This window comes from Taurulus bubalis, assembly GCF_910589615.1.
Source record: "Taurulus bubalis genome assembly, chromosome: 18".
NCBI lineage: Eukaryota > Metazoa > Chordata > Actinopteri > Perciformes > Cottidae > Taurulus > Taurulus bubalis.
This window is the reverse complement of record NC_136606.1, coordinates 3169885-3193414: the sequence shown is the minus strand read 5'-3', so window position 1 is coordinate 3193414 and position 23530 is coordinate 3169885. Positions and strand designations below refer to the sequence as shown.

Below are 23530 nucleotides of genomic sequence, written 5' to 3'. Positions count from 1 at the left end.
TTGCTCTCAAAACATTTTTTTTGGGCGTAATAAAGACATAAATCTACCTTCATATAGTAACAGCAATAAGAAGAGTTGAAGTTGAAGAGAACCCTTCCTACACCCATAAAACCTTGTTATTACACTAAACAAGGAAATATGTGATATGCTAAATTGGCTACTCATGAACATGCACATCACCTTGTGATATTCTCATACAATTAAGAATGTGTATATGTTTGAGTACAGTATCAAGCTGATACTATAATAAGATACGATATTTGAGCTTCTAAAGAAAGCCCAAAACATTCGGGATAACAACAATAGTCAGATTGATGGTTATTTAAAGAAGAATTCAAATAGTTGCCTCTCCATTATTCACACAGCGCGCGTTCTCCTCCGGCTCTCGTTAGAGGTCGTTAGAGGTCGTGCTGCTGGGGCCTCTTTGAATATGTGTAAAACTTTTTAATAGCTAACTGCTGCCAGCCTCCGGGGCCGGGCCCTCACAGGCTGTGATGATGATGATGATGATGATGATGATGATGATGATGATGATGATGATGCTCCGCTGAAGGTTACGCAACGCGTCGAGGAGAGGGGAGGTCTGCTGGGAGCATGATCGGTGGGTTTGATTAAAGATGTAGAGATGTCATGGAGATGTGGAACTCTCTGGCTCCCACGGAAAAAAAAGACAAATTCGACAGGTGAGGAGTGGAAGTTTTAATTATCTCATCTCTCTCTTGATATGCATGTGTTCTTGCACAAGGGCATTGAGCAATGTGTGTCCTCTCTTAGTCATGCTCCAGCACACCTCACGTCTTTTACACTTAATTACATATTCTCTGATACACCAACGATCTAACAGTCGCACGTGAACCCAGCGGCCCCCATTTGAAATGGTCTAGAACCGCCGTTCCTTCAATCCACCTTGTCTCTACTGAAGGTTGAGCATTATTTCCCAGAGGACCTTGGGAATCCGCCCATACACATAATCAAACTCCTAGTTATATGGTAATCTACACATTCATGTATATACACATATATAGTACATGATACATACGCGCATACAGTGCATATATCCTCATAAGTATATATGTATTTGTATACTACTGCCAGCAGGCACATTTAAATTAAGCTGCGTTCACAGCGAAAACTTTGCTAAAACGTTGTGAACCGTTTGTGAACCGTTTTTATTTTAACACGCTAGAAATATCTTCATTTTTTTTCCATTCATGTTTTGTGAAAAAAGAAAATATACAAAAATACAGCAAAATAGCCTCACAATAATCTACATATAGAAATATGTATTATTTACAGTAACACTGCTGATAGCTTTGAAACAAGCAAAACAGTGTCTGCACCACCATCGAGTCACAGCGGCAACAATACACTTTTCAGTCAGAAACACAGCTTCTGATCGAGTCCTACAAGTCTATTGCATTATTTCTGTATTCATGTATTCTACTGTTAACATAGAAAAGGCATCAAGTGAAATGATCCTCGCATAAAGGTTCTTCAGTCTCACTTCTTCTGTCCTTCATTGCACCTTCACCTTGCTTAACACTGAGGAGCGTCCACTCCTGGGATTAGTTTTGTGTCTACTGATCTCTCTCAGATTCGATCGTCCTTGTGATCACAAAAGCATGCGTGGCTCAACCGGCGGGCCTCGACCTCACAGCGACAGATTCCTGCTGTGACTCTCGTTGAGGAGCACGTCGCTGTTGGAGCCGTCAGAGATGCCGCTGTCCGTGAACACAGAGTCTGTGGGGGAGACGACAACAGGGTTAGAAAAGCTATAAATGCAGATCGGACATTAAAAAGCTGCCAACGCGCGTACCGCTGCCGGTGGTGACGTCGCTGATGACGGAGGAGCTTCTGGAGGTGAGGTGGGGAGCTGAGGTGGTTGCCGTTGTGACAGACATACCCCGGTTGTTGTTGTTGTTCTGGGTGGCCGTTCGACTCCAATCTGCAGAAAAGTGTGTATGACCAAACCTTGTGTCAGTTGGGTCGACTCAACATATGTTTTCATATTAATATTCTTTAACATTCGCAACAGTTCATGTTAGCATTGTAGCATTGATAATTTTGGAACTACATTTCCCATAATGCTACAGATTTATTGGGTTAATAAACTGTGCGCTACAACTTACCTTTTCAAAACCAACCGATTGTTAGGCCCTTTCCTCGGAAATTCCATACCCAGACTAAAAAGGGTGCATCTCTGCAACCACTAGGACTATTTGAATAATGTTGGTTATAGTAAAAGGTACACATGTGAGATTTTGTTCAGATGTGTAAATATCAGTATATATGTTACTGGTTAAGAGTAAATGGAGATGACACACAGCAAAAAATTAAAAGGTGTCAGGTCCGCCTTTAAAAAAATCACTTTCAGGATGATTCTTTCTTTGAAATGATGCAGCTGTAAGGTCCAACTCTAACCCAAATCATAGCTCAATATGTGAACATTCTCTAGCCCAAATCATAACACAATATGTGAACATTCTCTAACCCAAATCATAACACAATATGTGAACATTCTCTAGCCCAAATCATAACACAATATGTGAACATTCTCTAACCCAAATCATAACACAATAATTGAACATTCTCTCTGCAAAGGTTGACTTTGATAAAGTGAAGCAGAACAAAGTTAGAGAGGGTTTAGAACATTGAGACGAGGTCTCCAAAATTTGCATTGGGGCACATCTGTGACATTTGAATTTGCTCATGTACCAAACCATATATTTCACTTGTATATTACTTATGGTGTTCAATACATCCAAATACAGTAGTTTGGTCTTTTTTTTCTCCTTAAAACAAGCTATGATTTACAGTTTTATAAAACAATCGCTCAGTCTGCCCCCCTATTGGGGGGATTGGTTTTTAAAAGGTAAGCCCTGTTTATTTTATGTCTACATTTTGGCAAATTGGGAACATTAAACGTAATGAGGAACTAGCTATTAGCTGTTCTGGTTTGCCGTGCCCCTGTGAATGTACAGATGACTATTACTGGATTACTTTGAGACTGAAGAAAACTAAAAATGTCATGATTATCAGGCAAATTCTGCACGTAAAAGCAGAACCTTTTTCCAGATTCTAATATGTATTTATTCATGAACGTGCAGTTAATCCCTTTCTACTTAAATGTATCCCATGATGAAGAGCCCTCGTGTGTCCATTAAAATGATCAGAGGTAGAGGAACCTACCGGAGTTCTCAGGCAATCGCAGTTTCCCGCAGCAAAGATACGTTCTCCACTGCCTGCGGACACTCTCCTTCACCGCACAGTGGAAAACGAAGACCAGAAATCCTGAACAGGACAAATTAAACTGCTTTTAGGGTACATGTGCAGATTATGGTTTGGGTAATTTGGATAAAACCATATCAGCTTCATCCTAACAAGAGAACCAGTGCGTTCATCCAAGTCTCACCTTGCAGAGAGTTGAATATGGTGAAGAGGTAGACAAAGGGTAGGTAGAGGGGCCCCCAGGCGAACAGGGAGAACCCCCAGGTGAGGCCCAGCAGAATGATGAGGCCGGCGATGCTGCGCATGTCCGTCATCACGCCTCTGTTGGGAGGCTGGTTCTGGGGGTTCTGCCTTTTGATCCGGGACAGCTGGATCATAACGACGATGAAGACCAGCAGGCACAGAGCAAAGATCAGGAGGAAGTAGGCCACCACGCCCACATAGAAGGCAATGTCGTTACGCAGCCAACAGCTACAGGATAAAGACACAGAACAGTTCAAATATATATTTAACAACCAAAAATAGCGCATTGCTTGCTGTCTTCTAAGTGGTTGTTCGTGTCGACTAAGGTGTACTTTTACTCTTCTAAAAGGAACGTTAATTTTCCTTCATTGTTGGATCTTGTTTTAGTGCACTAATTGATTTTTTTCGATTTTACAGAATCGGAACCGGTGACACAGATTGCAAGAATTAATAACTGTGTATATATATGTATATACATATATGTAGCCAGTCTTTTCGCTGATAGTATTGTTGCCTATGTTGGTGATATTGAGGCATCTGTACTACATTTCAACTGTTTCCTTTCCAGTTAAAAGTTCTCTTTTATTACTGCATTTATATATTAGATCCCTGGCCGCTGTCTAACCGCTGCTCTACGCTCGGGCATAAATAAAACAAAACCTGTGAACAGATCGAGCATCTCTTATTAATAATACACGTGTAGCTCGGTTAGAGGAAACGCCTTGTACTGCTTGCTCAATTCAAACACGAATCTGTGTTTACAAAAGGTTACTAAGATTTAAGCGTGACTTACAAGTCGTCTGAAGTGCCATCTGTGTATTTTCCGTATGTGACCAGGCCATAGTTGTCTTTGTCCACTGCTATTACAACTATCACCACGAGAAGAGGAATGCCTGCAAAAAGACCAGGATGTTAATCAGCAGAACCGTCTCCTTGTATCCATTTAAAACAATCTTGACGATTGGGAGCCGAGTGTTACCCACCCCACCCCACCAGGGAGAACTTGAGCATGTATCTGCTGAGGTAGGGGGTGAACACCCGGACGATGCTCAGGTACATGTGCAGGGCCTCGAGCCCCGCCCAGGTGAACGATGTCAGCAGGAAGTAGTGCAGGAAGAAGGCGGTGCTAATGCAGAGCCCGATGGCCGGGTAGAGCGCCAGCCAGCCGTCCAGGAGGAAGACCAGGTTGAGGAGGAGGAGGGACAGGCAGAGCTGGACCAGGATCTTGGCAGGAATATCCCGCAGCAGTTTGCTGAATACAAAGAGTTTGTTAGGATACGCATGCATTGCTTTCATTGGAACCTTGACGTTGAAGCTCAGATTCAAGTAGTCTTGGCAAAGATGTTGATTCTTACGGAAATAACAGATATGTCAGCAAGGTGAGAGCCAGGAAAAAGACAGAGATTCCACAGCCGATGTAGGTGATGAAAGTAAGGATTTGCGCATGCTTAGGGTCAATCGTTACGTCTCTGGACAAATCCTGTGTTCAGGAAACACACAAATATACAATGAGTGCACATTGTACAACAGCCATGTGGAAAAAGAGTCAGTTCTGTTGTTTCTTTAACATGTTCATACGACATTATTGATACTGTTAATATAGCCGGGCAAAGGCAGGGTTCACCCTGTACAGGTGGCCAGATCGCCAATACATAGACAGACAACCATGCACAGCTATGTAAGGGCAATTTAAGAGTGATGTGCAAACTCCACACCCTCTTGCTGTGAGGCCACCATGCTCGCCACTACACCACCGTGCAGGTCATCGTCAATATGTCACACACAGATCAACAAAAATGCACACAAACCAGCAGAATTGCGAAGGATGTGAGATGGTTGCAGCTGCAGGTTGTTTCTTCTGTTGTGGATTTGACAACAAAGCAGCCAGCAGAGCTCCAGTGTCCTCCGCCACCTGAACCAGAGACGCACAACAAACAGGGATATTCATTCCTGTGCAAATGTAACCAGCTTGACCCACTCGGTTTAGCGTGCACACACTCACCATTCTGATTCGTGTGCCAAAATGCACAGGAGGCGGTGTAGTTTTCCTGCTAGAACAAATTGGAAGAAGAAAAGCACCACAGAGGAAGTTTGAGGGATCTGTCAATATAATCTGTTCAATCTAAAACTACTTTATTTTTTATGACCAAGAAATGCAATTACTTATGGCATTCAACCATCACAAAACATATGTTAAATGTGTTAAGTAAACCTATTCTTTCAAGGAGTACAGTCCCAGTTTTGAACACAAGGTTGAAATTGTGAACTGAAACTAAACATAATGCAACAAAACTACTTGGTTAAGTTTAGTAAAAGATAATAGTTTGGCTTAAAGTCAACATAGACTTTTCTTTTCACATGGGACAAAAACAAAAGTGTCTTGGGTGAAAGTCTTATTTTGCATCCATGCCGTCCTATTATGCAACATGGAATTCATTTTTAGGAGACCAGGGCGGGCATTTGAGTGGTGTGAGATTCCTCTCTGGATAAATGGGATCATGTGTGCACACTCACGTGTATGGGGTCGATGTTTCGGATGGTAAACTGAATGTTCTCTGTCAGATTGCTAATTGATAGATTGGCCACACTGGCAGCCAGGACTGGACTCACAAGGGTGTTGTTATCTAGTGCTGCATCCTGTAACAAAAAAATACAAAGACAATCATGTCACAGCTATTTCCTTTTCTGTTTAACTAAACCTGGTTTAAGATTAAACAACTAATGTTGGACATATCTGAGAAAAGTTCAAAAGGTGGCTTATAAATCATTGAAAGCACCAATAAATACTGCCATGTTCTGTAAAGCAATCTGTAAGAGATGACAATGAGACAATGTGATGATGCAAAAATACCTGGAAGAAGGCAGATTTGGTGTAGAAGGTGAACTGGACCCTGCTGGCCTCCTTCTGCTGCTCAAGACTGAGCCCATTGGTGAGGGAGGAGGGCAAGACTACAGACCCCAGAGCAGATCCAGACCTCTTGGACCGGAATCTACCGAGGGAACGGATCTGGACACAAAAAAGTTAACAAAAGGTCAATGTAAAAGTTTAGCACTTCCTTATTTTTGTTGTCTCTCGTCATCATTAAGGTCACGTTATGCCTCAGTAGTTGCATTTGAAAAAAATTGGAGCGTACAAGTGTCACAAACTTGTCATAATTTGCTAATTTCAACATAATGAATGCCACTTGTTCATAAGCGGGTGCACGTCTATGTGATTTAATCATTAGTTAATAATTGCTCCTAAAAACGTTGTAACAGGCTACATCCTTTCCTCTTTTTGAGGGGGAGTTTCATTATTTTTTTTAAGTAAGTAAAAGGAAGAATAAAGAATTATGATATGATGAACAGAATAGTTTCTTCCCTGTGGAGAAAGGCAGACTTGCGACATGTCTGGACCATCCTTGAATTGTGTTGAAGAGAGAATTCCAAGTACGTGACAAGAATTTCCTTAAATCACTCATTCGTACGATCTGTTCGTCAGACTTCTTGCATGAAACCCATTGTGTCTCACGAAAAGCAGTGAGAACAGATGCTGAAATTCAAATCTACCTGGACATTATCAGTGTTGAAAATGTCAACGGATGTAACTGGAAAGTTCGTCCCATCGACTTCCTTCACTGCCAAAACCAGCGACCCTGAAGAGACGATCTCATTGTCCCCATTGACGACGAGTTTAAGACCCAGATTATCCACCAGACGAATCAGCCTGTATGAAGGACCGAAGACAAAACATCTTAGAAAAATCAAACGTATGGGAATATGTGGTTGTTGTCCATGTGGGCTGTGTGAGTTGTACCTGTCAGAAGACACAGACAGGGCCACGGAGTCACCTTCCATCAGGTTGCTTATTACGTTGACGGCCTTTTGTCCCAGAGCCTGAGAGACCGTGGGGCCATCCAGAAGCTTCTCTAAGTTTCCCACCAACTGTGACACCTGCAATATCAATCAAATAAGGAAGTTTACTTTGAAGAATTACACAAAATCTTTGTTTCATGCAACAACAAAAAAGTGTCTACGACTTCAATACATCAGTAGCGTCACCTGGGAGGAATTGAGCTGAGACGCATCCTGTGTTTGATTCAGCAGCTGGTCTGCTTGTTCCTCCTGGGCCTGTTGGGTTGTAGTTGTCTCTGAGGTGGCTGTGGAGGTAGTTCCTGTACCTTAGTAAGCAGGACAGCAAGTTGTCAAGTCATTAAAAACAATTATTCATATATGGTGGTCATTATATTGATAAATTAGATTAAAAAAAACAGAAGCGTTCTATCAAAGCGGAACTAAAGCAGTAAAAAAAGATATTCTTATGATGCCTTTATTAATGGACACATGGACTGTGCTTCAAAAATGTTTTACTTTTAAGCTTTCAGAAAAGCAAGCTTCTTTAAGCCAATTGTATCCCCCAAACTTTAAACTATACATACCAGGTTGTGTTGTGATTGTCGTTGTAAGCGGGCTGGTTTGGACAGTTGTTGTCGAAGAAGTCAAGGGAACCATTGACGTAGTGGTGTTAATCTGAGCTGGAACTGCTCCTTGTACAATTAAGTTGTTGGTGGATGCAGAAGGGTGATTGGTCGAAGGTGTTACTGTAGTTCCATTGTATGTTGTGTCATTTAGTGTAGGTGTGACTGTGGTTGTATTGAAATTTGTTGTGTGATTGGTTGAAGGTGTTACTGTAGTTCCATTGTACTCTGTTGTTTGATTTGTCGAAGGTGTTACTGTAGTTCCATTGTATGCTGTGTCATTTAGTGAAGGTGTGACTGTGGTTATATTGAAACTTGTTGTGTGATTGGTTGAAGGTGTTACTGTAGTTCCATTGTACTCTGTTGTTTGATTTGTCAAAGGTGTTACTGTAGTTCCATTGTATGCTGTGTCATTTAGTGAAGGTGTGACTGTGGTTATATTGAAACTTGTTGTGTGATTGGTTGAAGGTGTTACTGTAGTTCCATTGTACTCTGTTGTTTGATTTGTCGAAGGTGTTACTGTAGTTCCATTGTATGTTGTGTAATTTAGTGAAGGTGTGACTGTAGTTATATTGAAATTTGTTGTTTGATTGGTTGAAGGTGTAACTGTAGTTATGTTACACTCTGTTGTTTTATTGATTGAAGGTGTAGCAGTAGTTATATTGCAATTTGTTGTGTGATTGGTTGAAGGTGTTACTGTAGTTACATTGTACTCTGTTGTTTGATTTGTCGAAGGTGTTACTGTAGTGTCATTGTATGTTGTGTCATTTAGTAAAGGTGTGACTGTAGTTATATTTACATTTGTTGTGTGATTGGTTGAAGGTGTAACTGTAGTTATGTTGTACTCTGTTGTTTTATTGATTGAAGGTGTAGGTGTAGTTGTTGTTTTTGGGGCTGCAGTTGTTGTTGTTGGGACACCAGTTGTTGCGGCCGCAGTTGTTGTTGTTGGGGCAGCAGTTGTTAATGTTGGGGCTCCAGTTGTTGTTGTTGCAGCTGCAGTTGTTGGGGCTCCAGTTGTTGCGGCCGCAGTTGTTGTTGGGGCAGCAGTTGTTAATGTTGGGGCTCCAGTTGTTGTTGTTGGGGCTGCAGTTGTTGTTGATGGGGCTCCAGTCGTTGTTGTTGGGGCTCCAGTTGTTGTTGTTGTTGAATCAACAGTTATTATGATTGGGACAGCAGTTGTTGTTGTTGGGCCTCCAGTTGTTGCTGTTGCAGCCGCAGTTGTTGGGGCTCCAGTTGTTGTTGTTGCGGCCGCAGTTGTTGTAGTTGAGGCAGCCGATGTGGTTGGGGCAGCAGTTGTTGTTGCAGCCGCAGTTGTTGTTGATGGGGCTGCAGTTGTTAATGTTGGGGCTCCAGTTGTTGTTGTTGTGGCAGCAGTTGTGGTTTGGGCAGCAGTTGTTGTTGGGACTCCAGTTGTTGTTGTTGGGGCTGCAGTTGTTGTTGTTGCAGCCGCAGTTGTTGGGGCTGCAGTTGTTGTTGTTGGGACAGCAGTTGTTGTTGTTGGGGCTCCAGTTGTTGTTGTTGCAGCTGCAGTTGTTGTTGGGGCTGCAGTTGAGGTTGAGGAAGCAGTTGTTGTTGTTGGGGCTCCAGTTGTTATTGTTGCAGCTGCAGTTGTTGGGGCTGCAGTTGTTGTTGTTGTTGTTGCGGCAGCAGTTATTGTTGTTGTTGGGACAGCAGTTGTTGTTGTTTGGGGTCCAGTTGTTGTTGTTGTTGGTGCTGCAGTTGTTGTTGTTGGGGCTCCAGCTGTTGCTGTTGAAACTGCAGTTGTTGTTGTTGGGGCTGCAGTTGTTGTTGGGGAAGCAGTTGTTGTTGTTGGGGCTGCAGTTGTTGTTGGGGCTCCAGTTGTTATTGTTGCAGCCGCAGTTGTTGGGGCTGCAGTTGTTGTTGGGGCTCCAGTTGTCGCTGTTGTTGGGGCTGCAGTTGTTGTTGGGGCAGCAGTTGTTGTTGTTGCAGCCGCAGTTGTTGTTGATGGGGCTGCAGTTGTTAATGTTGGGGCTCCAGTTGTTGTTGTTGTGGCAGCAGTTGTGGTTTGGGCAGCAGTTGTTGTTGGGACTCCAGTTGTTGTTGTTGGGGCTGCAGTTGTTGTTGTTGCAGCCGCAGTTGTTGGGGCTGCAGTTGTTGGGGCAGCAGTTGTTGTTGTTGGGACAGCAGTTGTTGTTGTTGGGGCTCCAGTTGTTGTTGTTGCAGCTGCAGTTGTTGTTGGGGCTGCAGTTGAGGTTGAGGAAGCAGTTGTTGTTGTTGGGGCTGCAGTTGTGGATGGAGCAGCAGTTGTTGTTGTTGGGGCTCCAGTTGTTATTGTTGCAGCTGCAGTTGTTGGGGCTGCAGTTGTTGTTGTTGTTGGGGCAGCAGTTATTGTTGTTGTTGGGACAGCAGTTGTTGTTGTTTGGGGTCCAGTTGTCGTTGTTGTTGTTGTTGTTGTTGGGGCTCCAGTTGTTGCTGTTGAAACTGCAGTTGTTGTTGTTGGGGCTGCAGTTGTTGTTGGGGAAGCAGTTGTTGTTGTTGGGGCTGCAGTTGTTGTTGGGGCTCCAGTTGTTATTGTTGCAGCTTCAGTTGTTGGGGCTGCAGTTGTTGTTGTTGGGGCTCCAGTTGTTATTGTTGCAGCCGCAGTTGTTGGGGCTCCAGTTGTCGCTGTTGTTGGGGCTGCAGTTGTTGTTGGGGCAGCAGTTGTTGTTGGGGCTGCAGTTGTGGATGGAGCAGCAGTTGTTGTTGGGGCTCCAGGTGTTATTGTTGCTGCTGCAGTTGTTGAGGCTGCAGTTGTTGGAGCAGCAGTTGTTGTTGTTGTTGGGACAGCAGTTGTTGTTGTTGCAACTACAGTTGTTGTTGGGGCTACAGTTGTTATTGTTGCAGCCACAGTTGTTGGGGCTGCAGTTGTTGTTGTTGGGGCTGCAGTTGTTGTTGTTGTTGCAGCCACAGTTGTTGTTGAGCCTCCAGTTGTTGGGGCTGCAGTTGTGGTTGGGGAAGCAGTTGTTGTTGGGGCTGCAGTTGTTGTTGGGGCTGCAGTTGTTGTTGGGGCTGCAGTTATTGTTGTTGTTGCAGCCGCAGTTGTTGGGGCTGCAGTAGTTGTTGTTGCTGCAGTTGTGGTTGGGGCTGCAGTTGTTGTTGGGGCTGCAGTTATTGTTGTTGTTGGGGCGGCAGTTGTTGTTGTTGGGGCAGCAGTTGTTGTTGTTAGGGCTCCAGTTGTTGTTGTTGCAACTGCAGTTGTTGGGGCTCCAGTTGTTGTTGTTGCAGCTGCAGTTGTTGTTGGGGCTGCGGTTGTGGTTGGGGAAGCAGTTGTTGTTGTTGTTGTTGTTGTTGTTGTTGTTGGGGCTGCAGTTGTTGTTGGGGCAGCAGTTGTTGTTGGGGCTGCAGTTGTGGATGGAGCAGCAGTTGTTGTTGTTGGGGCTCCAGTTGTTATTGTTGCTGCTGCAGTTGTTGGGGCTGCAGTTGTTGGAGCAGCAGTTGTTGTTGTTGTTGTTAGGACAGCAGTTGTTGTTGGGGCTACAGTTGTTATTGTTGCAGCCGCAGTTGTCGGGGCTGCAGTTGTTGTTGGGGCTCCAGTTGTCGTTGTTGTTGGGGCTGCAGATGTTGTTGTTTGGGGTCCAGTTGTTGTTGTTGGTGCTGCAGTTGTTGGGGCTCCAGTTGTTATTGTTGCAACTGCAGTTGTTGTTGGGGCTGCAGTTATTGTTTTTGGGGCAGCAGATGTGGTTGGGGCAGCAGTTGTTGTTGTTGCAACTGCAGTTGTTGTTGGGGCTACAGTTGTTATTGTTGCAGCCACAGTTGTTGGGGCTGCAGTTGTTGTTGTTGGGGCTGCAGTTGTTGTTGTTGCAGCCGCAGTTGTTGTTGGGCCTCCAGTTGTTGTTGGGGCTGCAGTTGTGGTTGGGGAAGCAGTTGTTGTTGGGGCTGCAGTTGTTGTTGGGGCTGCAGTTATTGTTGTTGTTGGGGCGGCAGTTGTTGGGGCTGCAGTTATTGTTGTTGTTGTTGCAGCCGCAGTTGTTGGGGCTGCAGTAGTTGTTGTTGGGGCTGCAGTTGTTGTTGGGGCTGCAGTTGTGGTTGGGGAAGCAGTTGTTGTTGGGGCTGCAGTTGTTGTTGGGGCTGCAGTTATTGTTGTTGTTGGGGCGGCAGTTGTTGTTGGGGCAGCAGTTGTTGTTGTTATGGCTCCAGTTGTTGTTGTTGCAACTGCAGTTGTTGTTGTTGGGGCTCCAGTTGTTGCAGCTGCAGTTGTTGTTGGGGCTGCGGTTGTGGTTGGGGAAGCAGTTGTTGTTGTTGTTGGGGCTGCAGTTGTTGTTGGTGCTGCAGTTGTTGGGGCTCCAGTTGTTGTTGCAACTGCAGTTGTTGTTGGGGCTGCAGTTATTGTTTTTGGGGCAGCAGTTGTTGTTGGGGCTACAGTTGTTATTGTTGCAGCCACAGTTGTTGGGGCTGCAGTTGTTGTTGTTGCAGCCGCAGTTGTTGTTGGGCCTCCAGTTGTTGTTGGGGCTGCAGTTGTGGTTGGGGAAGCAGTTGTTGTTGGGGCTGCAGTTGTTGTTGGGGCTGCAGTTATTGTTGTTGTTGCAGCCGCAGTTGTTGGGGCTGCAGCAGTTGTTGTTGGGGCTGCAGTTGTTGTTGGGGCTGCAGCTGTGGTTGGGGAAGCAGTTGTTGTTGGGGCTGCAGTTGTTGTTGTTAGGGCTCCAGTTGTTGTTGTTGTTGTTGTTGTTGCAGCCGCAGTTGTTGGGGCTGCAGTAGTTGTTGTAGGGGCTCCAGTTATTGTTGTTGTTGGGGATTCAGTTGTTGTTGCAGTCGCAGTTGTTGTTGTTGGGGCTGCAGTTGTGGTTGGGGAAGCAGTTGTTGTTGAGGCTGCAGTTGTTGTTGGGGCTCCAGTTGTTGTTGTTGTTGGGGCTGCAGCTGTTGTTGTTTGGGGTCCAGTTGTTGTTGTTGGCGCTGCAGTTGTTGTTGTTGGGGCTGCAGTTGTGGATGGAGCAGCAGTTGTTGTTGTTGGGGCTCCAGTTGTTATTGTTGCAGCTGCAGTTGTTGGGGCTGCAGTTGTTGTTGGGGCAGCAGTTATTGTTGTTGGGGCTCCAGTTGTTATTGTTGCAGCCGCAGTTGTTGGGGCTGCAGTTGTTGTTGGGGCTCCAGTTGTTGTTGTTGTTGGTGCTGCAGTTGTTGTTGTTGGGGCTCCAGTTGTTGGTGTTGCAACTGCAGTTGTTGTTGGGGCTGCAGTTGTTGAGGCTGCAGTTGTGGTTGGGGAAGCAGTTGTTGTTCGGGCTGCAGTTGTTGTTGGGGCTGTAGTTATTGTTGTTGTTGGAGCGGCAGTTGTTGGGGCAGCAGTTGTTGTTGTTAGGGCTCCAGTTGTTGTTGTTGCAGTTGTTGGGGCTGCAGTTGTTGTTGTTGGCGCTCCAGTTATTGTTGTTGTTGCAGCCGCAGTTGTTGTTGTTGGGGCTGCAGTTGTTGTTGTTGTTGTTGTGGCTCCAGTTGTTGTTGTTGGGGTTGCAGTTGTGGTTGGGGAAGCAGTTGTTGTTGGGGCTGCAGTTGTTGTTGGGGCTGCAGTTATTGTTGTTGTTGGGGCTCCAGTTGTTGTTGTTGCAGCCACAGTTGTTGGGGCTGCAGTAGTTGTTGTTGGGGCTGCAGTTATTGTTGTTGTTGGGGATGCAGTTGTTGTTGCAGCCGCAGTTGTTGTTGTTGGGGCTGCAGTTGTGGTCGGGGATGCAGTTGTTGTTGCAGTTGTTGTTGTTGGGGCTGCAGTTGTTGTTGTTGAGGCTGCAGTTGTGGTTTGGGAAGCAGTTGTTGTTGGGGCTGCAGTTGTTGTTGGGGCTGCAGGTATTGTTGTTGTTGGGGTGGCAGTTGTTGTGGGGGCAGCAGTTGTTGTTGTTGGGGCTCCAGTTGTTGCAGCCGCAGTTGTTGGGGCTGCAGTAGTTGTTGTTGGGGCTCCAGTTATTATTGTTGCAGCCGCAGTTGTTGTTGTTGGGGCTGCAGAAGTTGTTTGTGCTGTAGTTATTGTTGTTGTTGGGGATGTAGTTGTTGTTGCAGCCACAGTTGTTGTTGTTGGGGCTGCAGTTGTGGTTGGGGAAGCAGTTGTTGTTGGGGCTGCAGTTATTGTTGTTGTTGGTGCGGCAGTTATTGTTGTTAGGGCTCCAGTTGTTGTTGTTGCAGCCGCAGTTGTTGGGGCTGTAGTAGTTGTTGTTGGGGCTCCAGTTGTTGTTGTTGCAGCCGCAGATGTTGTTGTTGGGGTTCCAGTTGTTGTTGTTGTTGGAGCTGCAGTTGTTGTTGTTGGGGCAGCGGATGTGGTTGCGTCAGCAGTTGTTGTTGGGGCTCCAGTTGTTGTTGTTGTTGGGGCTGCAGTTGTTGTTGTTGGGACTGCAGTTGTTGTTGTTGTTGGGGCGGCAGTTGTTGTTGTTGGGGCTCCAGTTGTTGTTGTTGTTGCAGCCGCAGTTGTTGTTGTTGCAGCTCCAGTTGTTGTTGTCGGGGCTCTAGTTGTTGTTGTTGTTGTAGCTCCAGTTGTTGTTGTTGGGGCTCCAGTTGTTGTTGGGGCGGCAGTTGTTGTTGTTGGGGCAGCAGTTGTTGTTGTTAGGGCTCCAGTTGTTGTTGTTGCAGCCGCAGTTGTTGTTGCTGAAGTAGTTGTTGTTGGGGCTCCAGTTATTGTTGTTGTTGCAGCCGCAGTTGTTGGGGCTGCAGTTATTGTTGTTGTTGCGGATGCAGTTGTTGTTGCAGCCGCAGCTGTTGTTGTTGGGGCTGCAGTTGTGGTTGGGAAAGCAGTTGTTGTTGGGGCTGCAGTTGTTGTTGGGGCTGCAGTTATTGTTGTTGTTGGGGCGGCAGTTGTTGTTGTTGGGGCTCCAGTTATTGTTGTTGTTGCTGCCGCAGTTGTTGTTGTTGGGGCTGCAGTTATTGTTGTTGTTGGGGATGCAGTTGTTGTTCCAGCCGCAGTTGTTGTTGTTGGGGCTGCAGTTGCGGTTGGGGCTGCAGTTGTTGTTGTTGGGGTGGCAGTTGTTGGGGCAGCAGTTGTTGTTGTTAGGGCTCCAGTTGTTGTTGTTGCAGCCACAGTTGTTGGGGCTGCAGTAGTTGTTGTTGGGGCTCCAGTTATTGTTGTTGCATCCGCAGTTGTTGTTGGGGCTGCAGATGTTGTTGGGGCTGCAGTTGTTGTTGTTGGGGCAGCGGATGTGGTTGCGTCAGCAGTTGTTGTTGTTGGGGCTTCAGTTGTTGTTGTTGCAGTTGTTGGGACTGCAGTTGTTGTTGTTGGGGCTGCAGTTGTTGTTGTTGGGGCAGCGGATGTGGTTTGGGCAGCAGTTGTTGTTGTTGGGGCTCCAATTGTTGTTGTTGCAGCTGCAGTTGTTGGGGCTGCAGTTGTGGTTGGGGCAGCAGTTGTTGTTGTTGGGGCTCCAGTTGTGATTGTTGTTGCAGCTCCAGTTGTTGTTGTTGGGGCTCCAGTTGTTGTTGTTCGGGCTGCAGTTGTTGTTGTTGGGGCTCCAGTTGTTGCAGCTCCAGTTGTTGTTGTTGGGGCTCCAGTTGTTGCTGTTGTAGCTCCAGTTGTTGTTGTTGGGGCGGCAGTTTTTGTTGTTAGGGCTCCAGTTGTTGTTGCAGCCGCAGTTGTTGGGGCTGTAGTAGTTGTTGTTGGGGCTCCAGTTATTGTTGTTACAGTTGTTGTTGTTGGGGCTCCAGTTATTGTTGTTGTTACAGCCACAGTTGTTGTTGTTGGGGCTGCAGTAGTTGTTGTTGGGGCTCCAGTTATTGTTGTTGTTGCTGCCGCAGTTGTTGTTGTTGGGGCTGCAGTTATTGTTGTTGTTGGGGATGCAGTTGTTGTTGCAGCTGCAGTTGTTGTTGTTGGGGCTGCAGTTGTGGTTGGGGATGCAGTTGTTGTTGTTGCAGTTGTTGTTGTTGGGGCTGCAGTTGCGGAAGCAGTTGTTGTTGGGGCTGCAGTTGTTGTTGGGGCTGCAGTTGTTGTTGTTGGGGCGGCAGTTGTTGTTGGGACAGCAGTTGTTGTTGTTGGGGCAGCGGATGTGGTTGCGTCAGCAGTTGTTGTTGTTGGAGCTCCAGTTGTTGTTGTTGCAGTTGTTGTTGTTGGGGCTGCAGTTGTTGGGACTGCAGTTGTTGGGGCAGCAGTTGTTGTTGTTGGGGCTCCAATTGATATTGTTGCAGCCGCAGTTGTTGTTGTTGCAGCTCCAGTTGTTGTTGTTGGGGCTCCAGTTGTTGCTGTTGTAGCTCCAGTTGTTGTTGTTGGGGCGGCAGTTATTGTTGTTAGGGCTCCAGTTGTTGTTGTTGGGGCTGTAGTAGTTGTTGTTGGGGCTCCAGTTATTGTTGTTGTTTGGGTAGCGGATGTGGTTGCGTCAGCAGTTGTTGTTGTTGTTGCAGTTGTTGGGGCTGCAGTTGTTGTTGTTGGGGCTGTAGTTGTTGGGGCTCCAATTGTTGTTGTTGCAGCTGCGGTTGTTGGTGCTGCAGTTGTGGTTGGGGCAGCAGTTGTTGTTGTTGGGGCTCCAGTTGTTATTGTTGCAGCCGCAGTTGTTGTTGTTGCAGCTCCAGTTGTTGTTGGGGCTCCAGTTGTTGCTGTTGTAGCTCCAGTTGTTGTTGTTGCAGCTCCAGTTGTTGGGGCAGCAGTTAATGTTGTTTGGGCTCCAGTTGTTGTTGTTGGGGCTCCAGTTGTTGTTGTTGCAGCTCCAGTTGTTGGGGCTCCAGTTGTTGCTGTTGTAGCTCCAGTTGTTGTTGGGGCGGCAGTTATTGTTGTTAGGGCTCCAGTTGTTGTTGTTGCAGCCGCAGTTGTTGGGGCTGTAGTAGTTGTTGTTGGGGCTCCAGTTATTGTTGTTGTTGGGTCATCGGATGTGTTTGCATCAGCAGTTGTTGTTGTTGGGGCTCCAGTTGTTGTTGTTGCAGTTGTTGTTGTTGGGACTGCAGTTGTTTGGGCTGTAGTTGTTGTTGTTGGGGCTCCAATTGTTGTTGTTGCAGCTGCGGTTGTTGGGGCTGCAGTTGTGGTTGGGGCAGCAGTTGTTGTTGTTGGGGCTCCAGTTGTTATTGTTGGGGCTGCAGGTATTGTTGTTGGGCCTCCAATTGTTGTTGTTGTTGCAGCTCCATTTGTTGTTGTTGGGGCTCCAGTTGTTGCTGTTGTAGCTCCAGTTGTTGTTGTTGGGGTGGCAGTTATTGTTGTTAGGGCTCCAGTTGTTGTTGTTGCACCCGCAGTTGTTGGCGCTGTAGTAGTTGTTGTTGGGGCTCCAGTTATTGTTGTTGTTGGGGCATCGGATGTGGTTGCGTCAGCAGTTGTTGTTGTTGGGGCTCCAGTTGTTGTTGTTGTTGTTGGGGTAGCGGATGTCTTTGGGGCAGCAGTTGTTGTTGTTGGGGCTCCAGTTGTTATTGTTGTAGCCGCAGTTGTTGTTGTTGCAGCTCGAGCTGTTGCAGCTCCAGCTGTTGGGGCAGCAGTTAATGTTGTTTGGGCTCCAGTTGTTGTTGTTGTTGGGGCTCCAGTTGTTGTTGTTGTTTCAGCTGCAGTTGTTGTAGCTGGGGCTCCAGTTGTTGTTGGGGCTGCATGTGTTGTGGTTGGGGCAGCAGTTGTTGGAGCTGCAGTTGTTGTTGTTGTTGGGGCTGCAGTTGTGGTTGGGGAAGCAGTTGTTGTTGTTGTTGCGGCTGCAGTTGTTGGTTGGACTGCAGTTGTTGGGGCTCCGATTGTTGGGGCTGCAGTTGTTGTTGGTGTTCCAGTTGTTGTTGTTGCAGCTACAGTTGTTGGGGCTGCAGTTGTTGTTGTTGCAGCTGCAGTTGTTGTAGCTGGGGCTCCAGTTGTTGTTGTTGGGGCTGCAGGTGTTGTGGTTGGTGCTCCAGTTGTTGGGGCTGCAGTTGTGGTTGGGGAAGCAGTTGTTGTTGTTGCGGCTGCGGTTGTTGTTTGGACTGCAGTTGTTGTTATTGGGGCTCCAGTTGTTGGGGCTGCAGTTGTTGTTGTTGGGGCTCCAGTTGATGTTGCAGCTAAAGTTGTTGTTGTTGAGGCTGCAGTTGTTGGGGCTCCAGTTGTTGTTGTTGCAGTTGTTGTAGTTGGGGCTGCAGTTGTTGTTGTTGGGGCTGCAGGTGTTTTTGTTGCAGCTGCAGTTGTTGTGGTTGGGGCAGCAGTTGTTGGGGCTGCAGCTGTTGTTGTTGGGGCTCCAGTTGTTGTTATTGTAGCTGCAGTTGTTGTTGTTGTAGCTGCAGTTGTTGTTGTTTGGGCTGCAGTTGTTATTGTTGTTGGGGCTCCAGTTGTTGTTATTGTAGCTGCAGTTGTTGTTGTTGTCGCTGCAGTTGTTGTTGTTGGGGCTGCAGTTGTTATTGTTGTTGGGGCTCCAGTTGTTGTTTTGTGGGCTGCAGTTGATGTTGTTGGGGCTCCAGTTGCTGCAGTTGTTAGGGCTGCAGTTGTTGTTGCAGCCACAGTTGTTGTTGCAGCCGCAGTTGTTGTTTGGACTGCAGTTGTTGTTATTGGGGCTCCAGTTGTTGGGGCTGCAGTTGTTGTTGTTGGGGCTCCAGTTGATGTTGCAGCTAAAGTTGTTGTTGTTGAGGCTGCAGTTGTTGGGTCTCCAGTTGTTGTTGTTGCAGTTGTTGTAGTTGGGGCTCCAGTTGTTGTTGTTAGGGCTGCAGGTGTTTTTGTTGCAGCTGCAGTTGTTGTGGTTGGGGCAGCAGTTGTTGGGGCTGCAGCTGTTGTTGTAGCTGCAGTTGTTGTAGCTGCAGTTGTTGTTGTTTGGGCTGCAGTTGTTATTGTTGTTGGGCCTCCAGTTGATGTTGTTGTAGCTGCAGTTGTTGTAGCTGCAGTTGTTGTTGTTGGGGCTGCAGTTGTTATTGTTGTTGGGGCTCCAGTTGTTCTTATTTGGGCTGCAGTTGATGTTATTGGAGCTCCAGTTGTCGTTGTTGCAGCTGCAGTTGTTCGGGCAGCAGTTAATGTTGTTTGGGCTAGAGTTGTTGTTGTTGGGGCTGCAGTTGTTGTTGCAGCCGCAGTTGTTGTTGGGGCTGCAGTTGTTGTTGCAGCCGCAATTGTTGTTGTTGGGGCTACAGTTTTTGATGTTGCAGCTGCAGTTGTTGTTGTTTGGGCTGCAGTTGTTATTGTTGTTGGGGCTCCAGTTGTTGTTGTTGAAGCTGTGTTTGTTGTTGTTATGGCTGCAGTTGTTTGGTCTCCAGTTGTGGTTGTTGCAGTTGTTGTTGTTGGGGCATTAATTGTTTTTGTTGGGGCTCCAGTTGTTGTTGTTGCAGTTGTTGTAGTTTGGGCTCCAGTTGTTGTTGTTGAGGCTGCAAGTGTTTTTGCAGCTGCAGTTGCAGTTGGCGTTGCTATGACAGGACTTGAGGTATTTGAAGGCACCTCTGGAAAAAGAAAGAAATTAGGGAATAAAGATGTTCAGTCATAATCAGAAGGAGGCACTGTAATTGAGATGATTAAGAGTATTATTTCATCGGATATTATTGTCTTGCTCACCAGGTAGACGTGAGAATAACCGTCCAAATCCATTTGTGGGCACTGAAACAGTGAATGTAAATTAAGGTTTTCCCCTCTGTGCCTCAAGACGTCCTTCTACTCAGCTCTATCTGTCTCTCTATCAAAGCAGTCTCTAAATTAGAACAATTATGGTAAAATAAAGTTATCCTGACTGTAACTGTCGTGATCATTTTGGCGATGACTTTCTTGAAAAGCACATTTTGATGTCTGGAAGCTACATTGGTTCTGAAGAGTTCAAATAAATCGCAAAGGACAATCAAATGGTATTCCCTTTCTGTGTACTTCTCTCTGCCCTCTCTACATAGAAGCACATACAAATACACAAATGCATTGAGACAAATACACGCATGGAAGTGTGTGCGTCACATGAATACACACCATCAGTTACGCTTCTGTAAGCGCGAGCCCGACCTCTCAACCGTCTGTTGTCTACAGGACACATGAACACATGCAACATTCAACATCTACCATCCACCATGCTCTAAGAACATGCACAACTACTGGGTTAGAAATGTATTAATTCCATATGACAAATTGGAAACATGCAGTGCTACAGTATGTTTTAGCAAGAATTAAAGTCCCTTAAATTCATCAAATACATGTTGAAACATTAAAAAAGATAATGTTGCATTCTGTCATTGATGCAGTGAGTTAGTGGAAGTAATTCATGCACAATCTCCCAGCTCGGAGAGCTCTAAAAGAGCTCATGCGTGTCCGTCTCACCACACAGGAGGGCGGGGTCTCTCTGTCGGCCCCTGGGACTGGTCACGCCCCAGTACTGAGCATTCCAGCCAATCACGGTGCCGTCCTCGCAGGGCCCGTGGCGGCCCAGGTCCGCCCACATGCGGAACAAGTACAGCTCCACTGTCCCGAGCGCGGCTCCCGGGGGCCGGTCTCTGGGACGGCAGCCCAGCCAAAGGTAGCCGGCGGGGGGGATGGGCCCAGCGATGACCGTCCTCTCTGCCACCATCCTCCCGTCGACCTGAAACATTTAGACAGCTTGTGTGTGATTACTGAGTTTGTTAAAGCTGGGAAGGTCACATTGAAGGGGGAAAGAAATGCGCTCAGATGATCCTAAAGGTTTTAAGTACACACTCAGATTAGCCAAATTTATTTGCAAAAGATTAAATTAGTACCCTGCTTTGCTTTCCATTATACTGTACATCCAAATAAGCAGGGTAGGATAATTTGACTAAAGTTGATTGTGTTGATGTCGCCATGTTCCCAGAAGGAGTGGCCTACAATGTCCCCATAACGTATGAAGGCCCAAACTACACGAATAAGAGCAGAGTTGTAATAAACTGTTGGTCCCCTTTGAGTTGTATCTATCGTCATGGATTCACTATGCTGGGAAAATCTAAAGTTTACTCAGCTCAACTCCACGTACTTGGTTGAACGGTCCAAACGGTTTGTATTACAGGCGTCGCTTTGTCTTTCATTCCAAGCCCCGCCCACTTCATCTGGTATTTGTGCAAGATAAACTCCCTGAGTCGTGTATACAATCCATTTTTTGCAAATACTCTTTGCATTTTTGTGTGTGTGTAGGTGTGTGTAGCTGTGTGTAGCTGCGTGTAGCTGTGTACACCCCATAGCAGTGGTGGAACGTAAAGTACAAATGAGAGGTATTCTTTTACTTGAGGATTCAAATGTGATGCTACGTTGTACTTCTACTCCACCACAATTCAGAAAATATTGTACGTTTTGCTCCACTGCATTTAACCACACCATTAATAATAATAATTAAGTAAAATAATAAACCTGTTTAAGACTTGTTAACACTCACACAGGGGCCAATGTTCTGTAGTGAGTACTTGTATCCCTATACTCATGTACTTTAACCTCAGTAGCATTTTTGATTCAGGACATTTACCTTAGTGTCCTAGAGTTACATGTACTAAACTCAGAATACGCCCTCCTCCACTGTACTAGTACACTAAGTATTACCTCCAGGCCAAGGGAGTTGCCTGCTACGTCCCGCCTCAGGCACACCCTGTGCCAGTGTTTTGGGGACAACCGGATAGGAAATCTGTGTCGGACTCTCAGCAGCCACCCGTACAGCGCCTCGTCGTCGCCCTCCAGGCCCAGCTCCGGTCTGGGTGCGTGGACCGAGCTGTAGGAGAAGGCCACCCAGGCTCCGGGGACCACCACGCGGATGTCGACACACAGAGTCATCTGAAAGAGCGGCGGCATGGCGGCGCTGTCCTGCAGGGTCCAGTGGTCCTCACAGCCATTTAATACGGCCTTAGTGTCTCCCAGGAAATAGCCTTCCGCTGGAACGGGCGAAAGAAATGAGGATTTATATCTTTCATTGCACTGCAGTGAGTCTCCATGGTTTGAGTTAAACCTAAGACCAAAATACTTTTATTGTAAGCACAATACTGACATGTTATCACATTTAACAGAGGCCTATTTACACATACAGCAGACACTAGGCAACATTATAATGCATCATGTTTCTGGCCAGCTGGTAAATGTAAGTCCATATTCACTCTGCTTTGGTCTCCACCAACTCCTGGGGGGAAATATCTGTCTCTTTAGCCGCTAAATACTCCACCAGATAGTCGCTAACTCTTTTCAAGATGAAAGTTAAAATAAAATATTGATTAATGGCACGTCAAAGAAAAGGATTTAGTTAAGTCATTTATGTTAGCTAGTGTAGCCGAGCTATTACACAACGCTAAGCTAATAGCACAACCAACCCATGTTAAGTTACCTACAAATCAGTGAATTAGTTTCTTTCAGCTAGCATTACCATACGGATGCTTGATCTATGGAGGAAATAAAATATATGCTGGGTTGATACTTTGTCAGTAGGGTTGCCAACTGTTCTGTATTAGCCGGAACATCTCCTTTATAGAGCTAAACTGGATCTCCCTCATTCCATATTGAATGCTAATCCCCTCTAATAAGAACACGGCACGCTCATGAGATCACCTCTCCTCCAATCACAGGCCGCCTTTATGCAGCTTTGTGTAGAATAGTTATGCCAATTCATGGCAAAAAGTAAAGTTTTGGCAATGTCTGGTGTTTGCCATGTACAAATAAGGATTAACCTACAAAAAAGAAAAGATTGTGCAGCTACAACAAAAAACAACCAATGGGAAGAACAATTAAATTGGTCTGTGGTGATTTCAAGAAAGCCCTCTGCTTCTCAACATGGATGGCCACTCTACCTAAAGGTAATAAGTAATATCGGTGCTTTCTTCGTGACATCTACTGCGGAAAATGACAGATGTGTACTGTCATTAAACGTGGACTACAGGACCGACTGTCTGGTTGAGCTCAACGGTGCTTCGGTTCAACAAAAACTGAGGTGATTACAATGAATGTTTTCGGACCGAACGCTGCGTGGCATGTTTTGGATGATCTGTCCCTGACTGAAGGGGAGCTTGTGTATTTCTCAGATGATATTTTTTACTATCCAAGTCATTCTGTTGCCTAAACCAAACCAACCGCCGTCATTGTGGGTTTCAGCGAGCGTGATACGACGCTGGTATTAGACCGTTGAGAAGTGTAAAAATATGTTCGGTCCATTATCGGAAACAAGGGTACTAATCAATTGGAAACACTAATTGCTGTGTACTAATCCCTTGCAATGCATGTGTTGATAACTCATCCCCTCGCTTAAACAAAGCTTAAGTAAAGAGTCGCTCTATAATGCTACACAGCGATTAAGAACCAGGGCAAGCAGGCGGCAGCAGACGTGAATGATTTGGCCAAAATAAGGCCCAATTATTTAATTACTGCCTACGAATGAATCATAATGTGGTGGTAACAATTAAATTAAATTGAGGTAAGGAATTATATCTTGCTAATGGCCTCATTATATGTCTTTTTCTCGACTTACCTTTGGGTGGAGTGGCTGCCAACACCAGAAGCCAGATGACGAGGAGGAAATTATGCGTCCACCTCCACCCTCCTTCAAAGCAAAGGTCATGCATCTTCCTGGAAACACAAGGTGACGTGAGTGCACAAGACAATAGTCATCTTCCTCTTTCTTCGGTTTTGTTTCGGGTGTATGTACCTCTGCTTCGCTGTCGCTCGTTTAGAAAATATTCAAATTGCATTTCAAGCTTTGTGAGAAAAAGTTCCTCCCTTCCCGTCTGTGTTTCTAAACGTGGATATATGGGCATCATTGTGTCAGCCGTGGGATTTCACCCAAATTATCCTGCAGATGGTAAACTAAAACGATCTAATAATGCGCGCGGCTTTGTCTACGCTCACGGATTGG

General features: G+C 46.0%; 2 protein-coding genes across 3 annotated transcripts; both read right to left on the bottom strand.

Annotated features, from left to right (window-relative positions):
- Window positions 1-699: 699 nt before the first annotated feature.
- Window positions 700-8716, bottom strand: LOC306750478 (adhesion G-protein coupled receptor G2-like). Of its 2 annotated transcripts, none has more exons than XM_079233908.1 (15): window positions 7890-8716; window positions 7513-7631; window positions 7268-7404; window positions 7021-7177; window positions 6323-6478; window positions 5986-6108; window positions 5474-5519; window positions 5280-5383; window positions 4827-4951; window positions 4455-4723; window positions 4265-4364; window positions 3413-3699; window positions 3190-3291; window positions 1817-1945; window positions 700-1740 (listed from the first exon to the last, which is right to left on the bottom strand). In XM_079233908.1, exons 1-15 carry the CDS (start codon window positions 7960-7962, stop codon window positions 1652-1654), a joined length of 2016 nt encoding a protein of 671 aa, XP_079090034.1. In that variant the 5' UTR covers window positions 7963-8716; the 3' UTR covers window positions 700-1651. The 2 variants fall into 2 exon arrangements, with proteins under 2 accessions (XP_079090034.1, XP_079090035.1); XM_079233909.1 differs by having other exon boundaries at window positions 7513-7610.
- Window positions 8717-19993: 11277 nt separating this feature from the next.
- Window positions 19994-23240, bottom strand: LOC306750729 (adhesion G-protein coupled receptor G4-like; the record flags this gene model as incomplete). Its single annotated transcript, XM_079234199.1, has 3 exons — window positions 19994-20281; window positions 21244-21569; window positions 23147-23240. 3 exons carry the CDS (start codon window positions 23238-23240, stop codon window positions 19994-19996), a joined length of 708 nt encoding a protein of 235 aa, XP_079090325.1.
- Window positions 23241-23530: the final 290 nt, after the last annotated feature.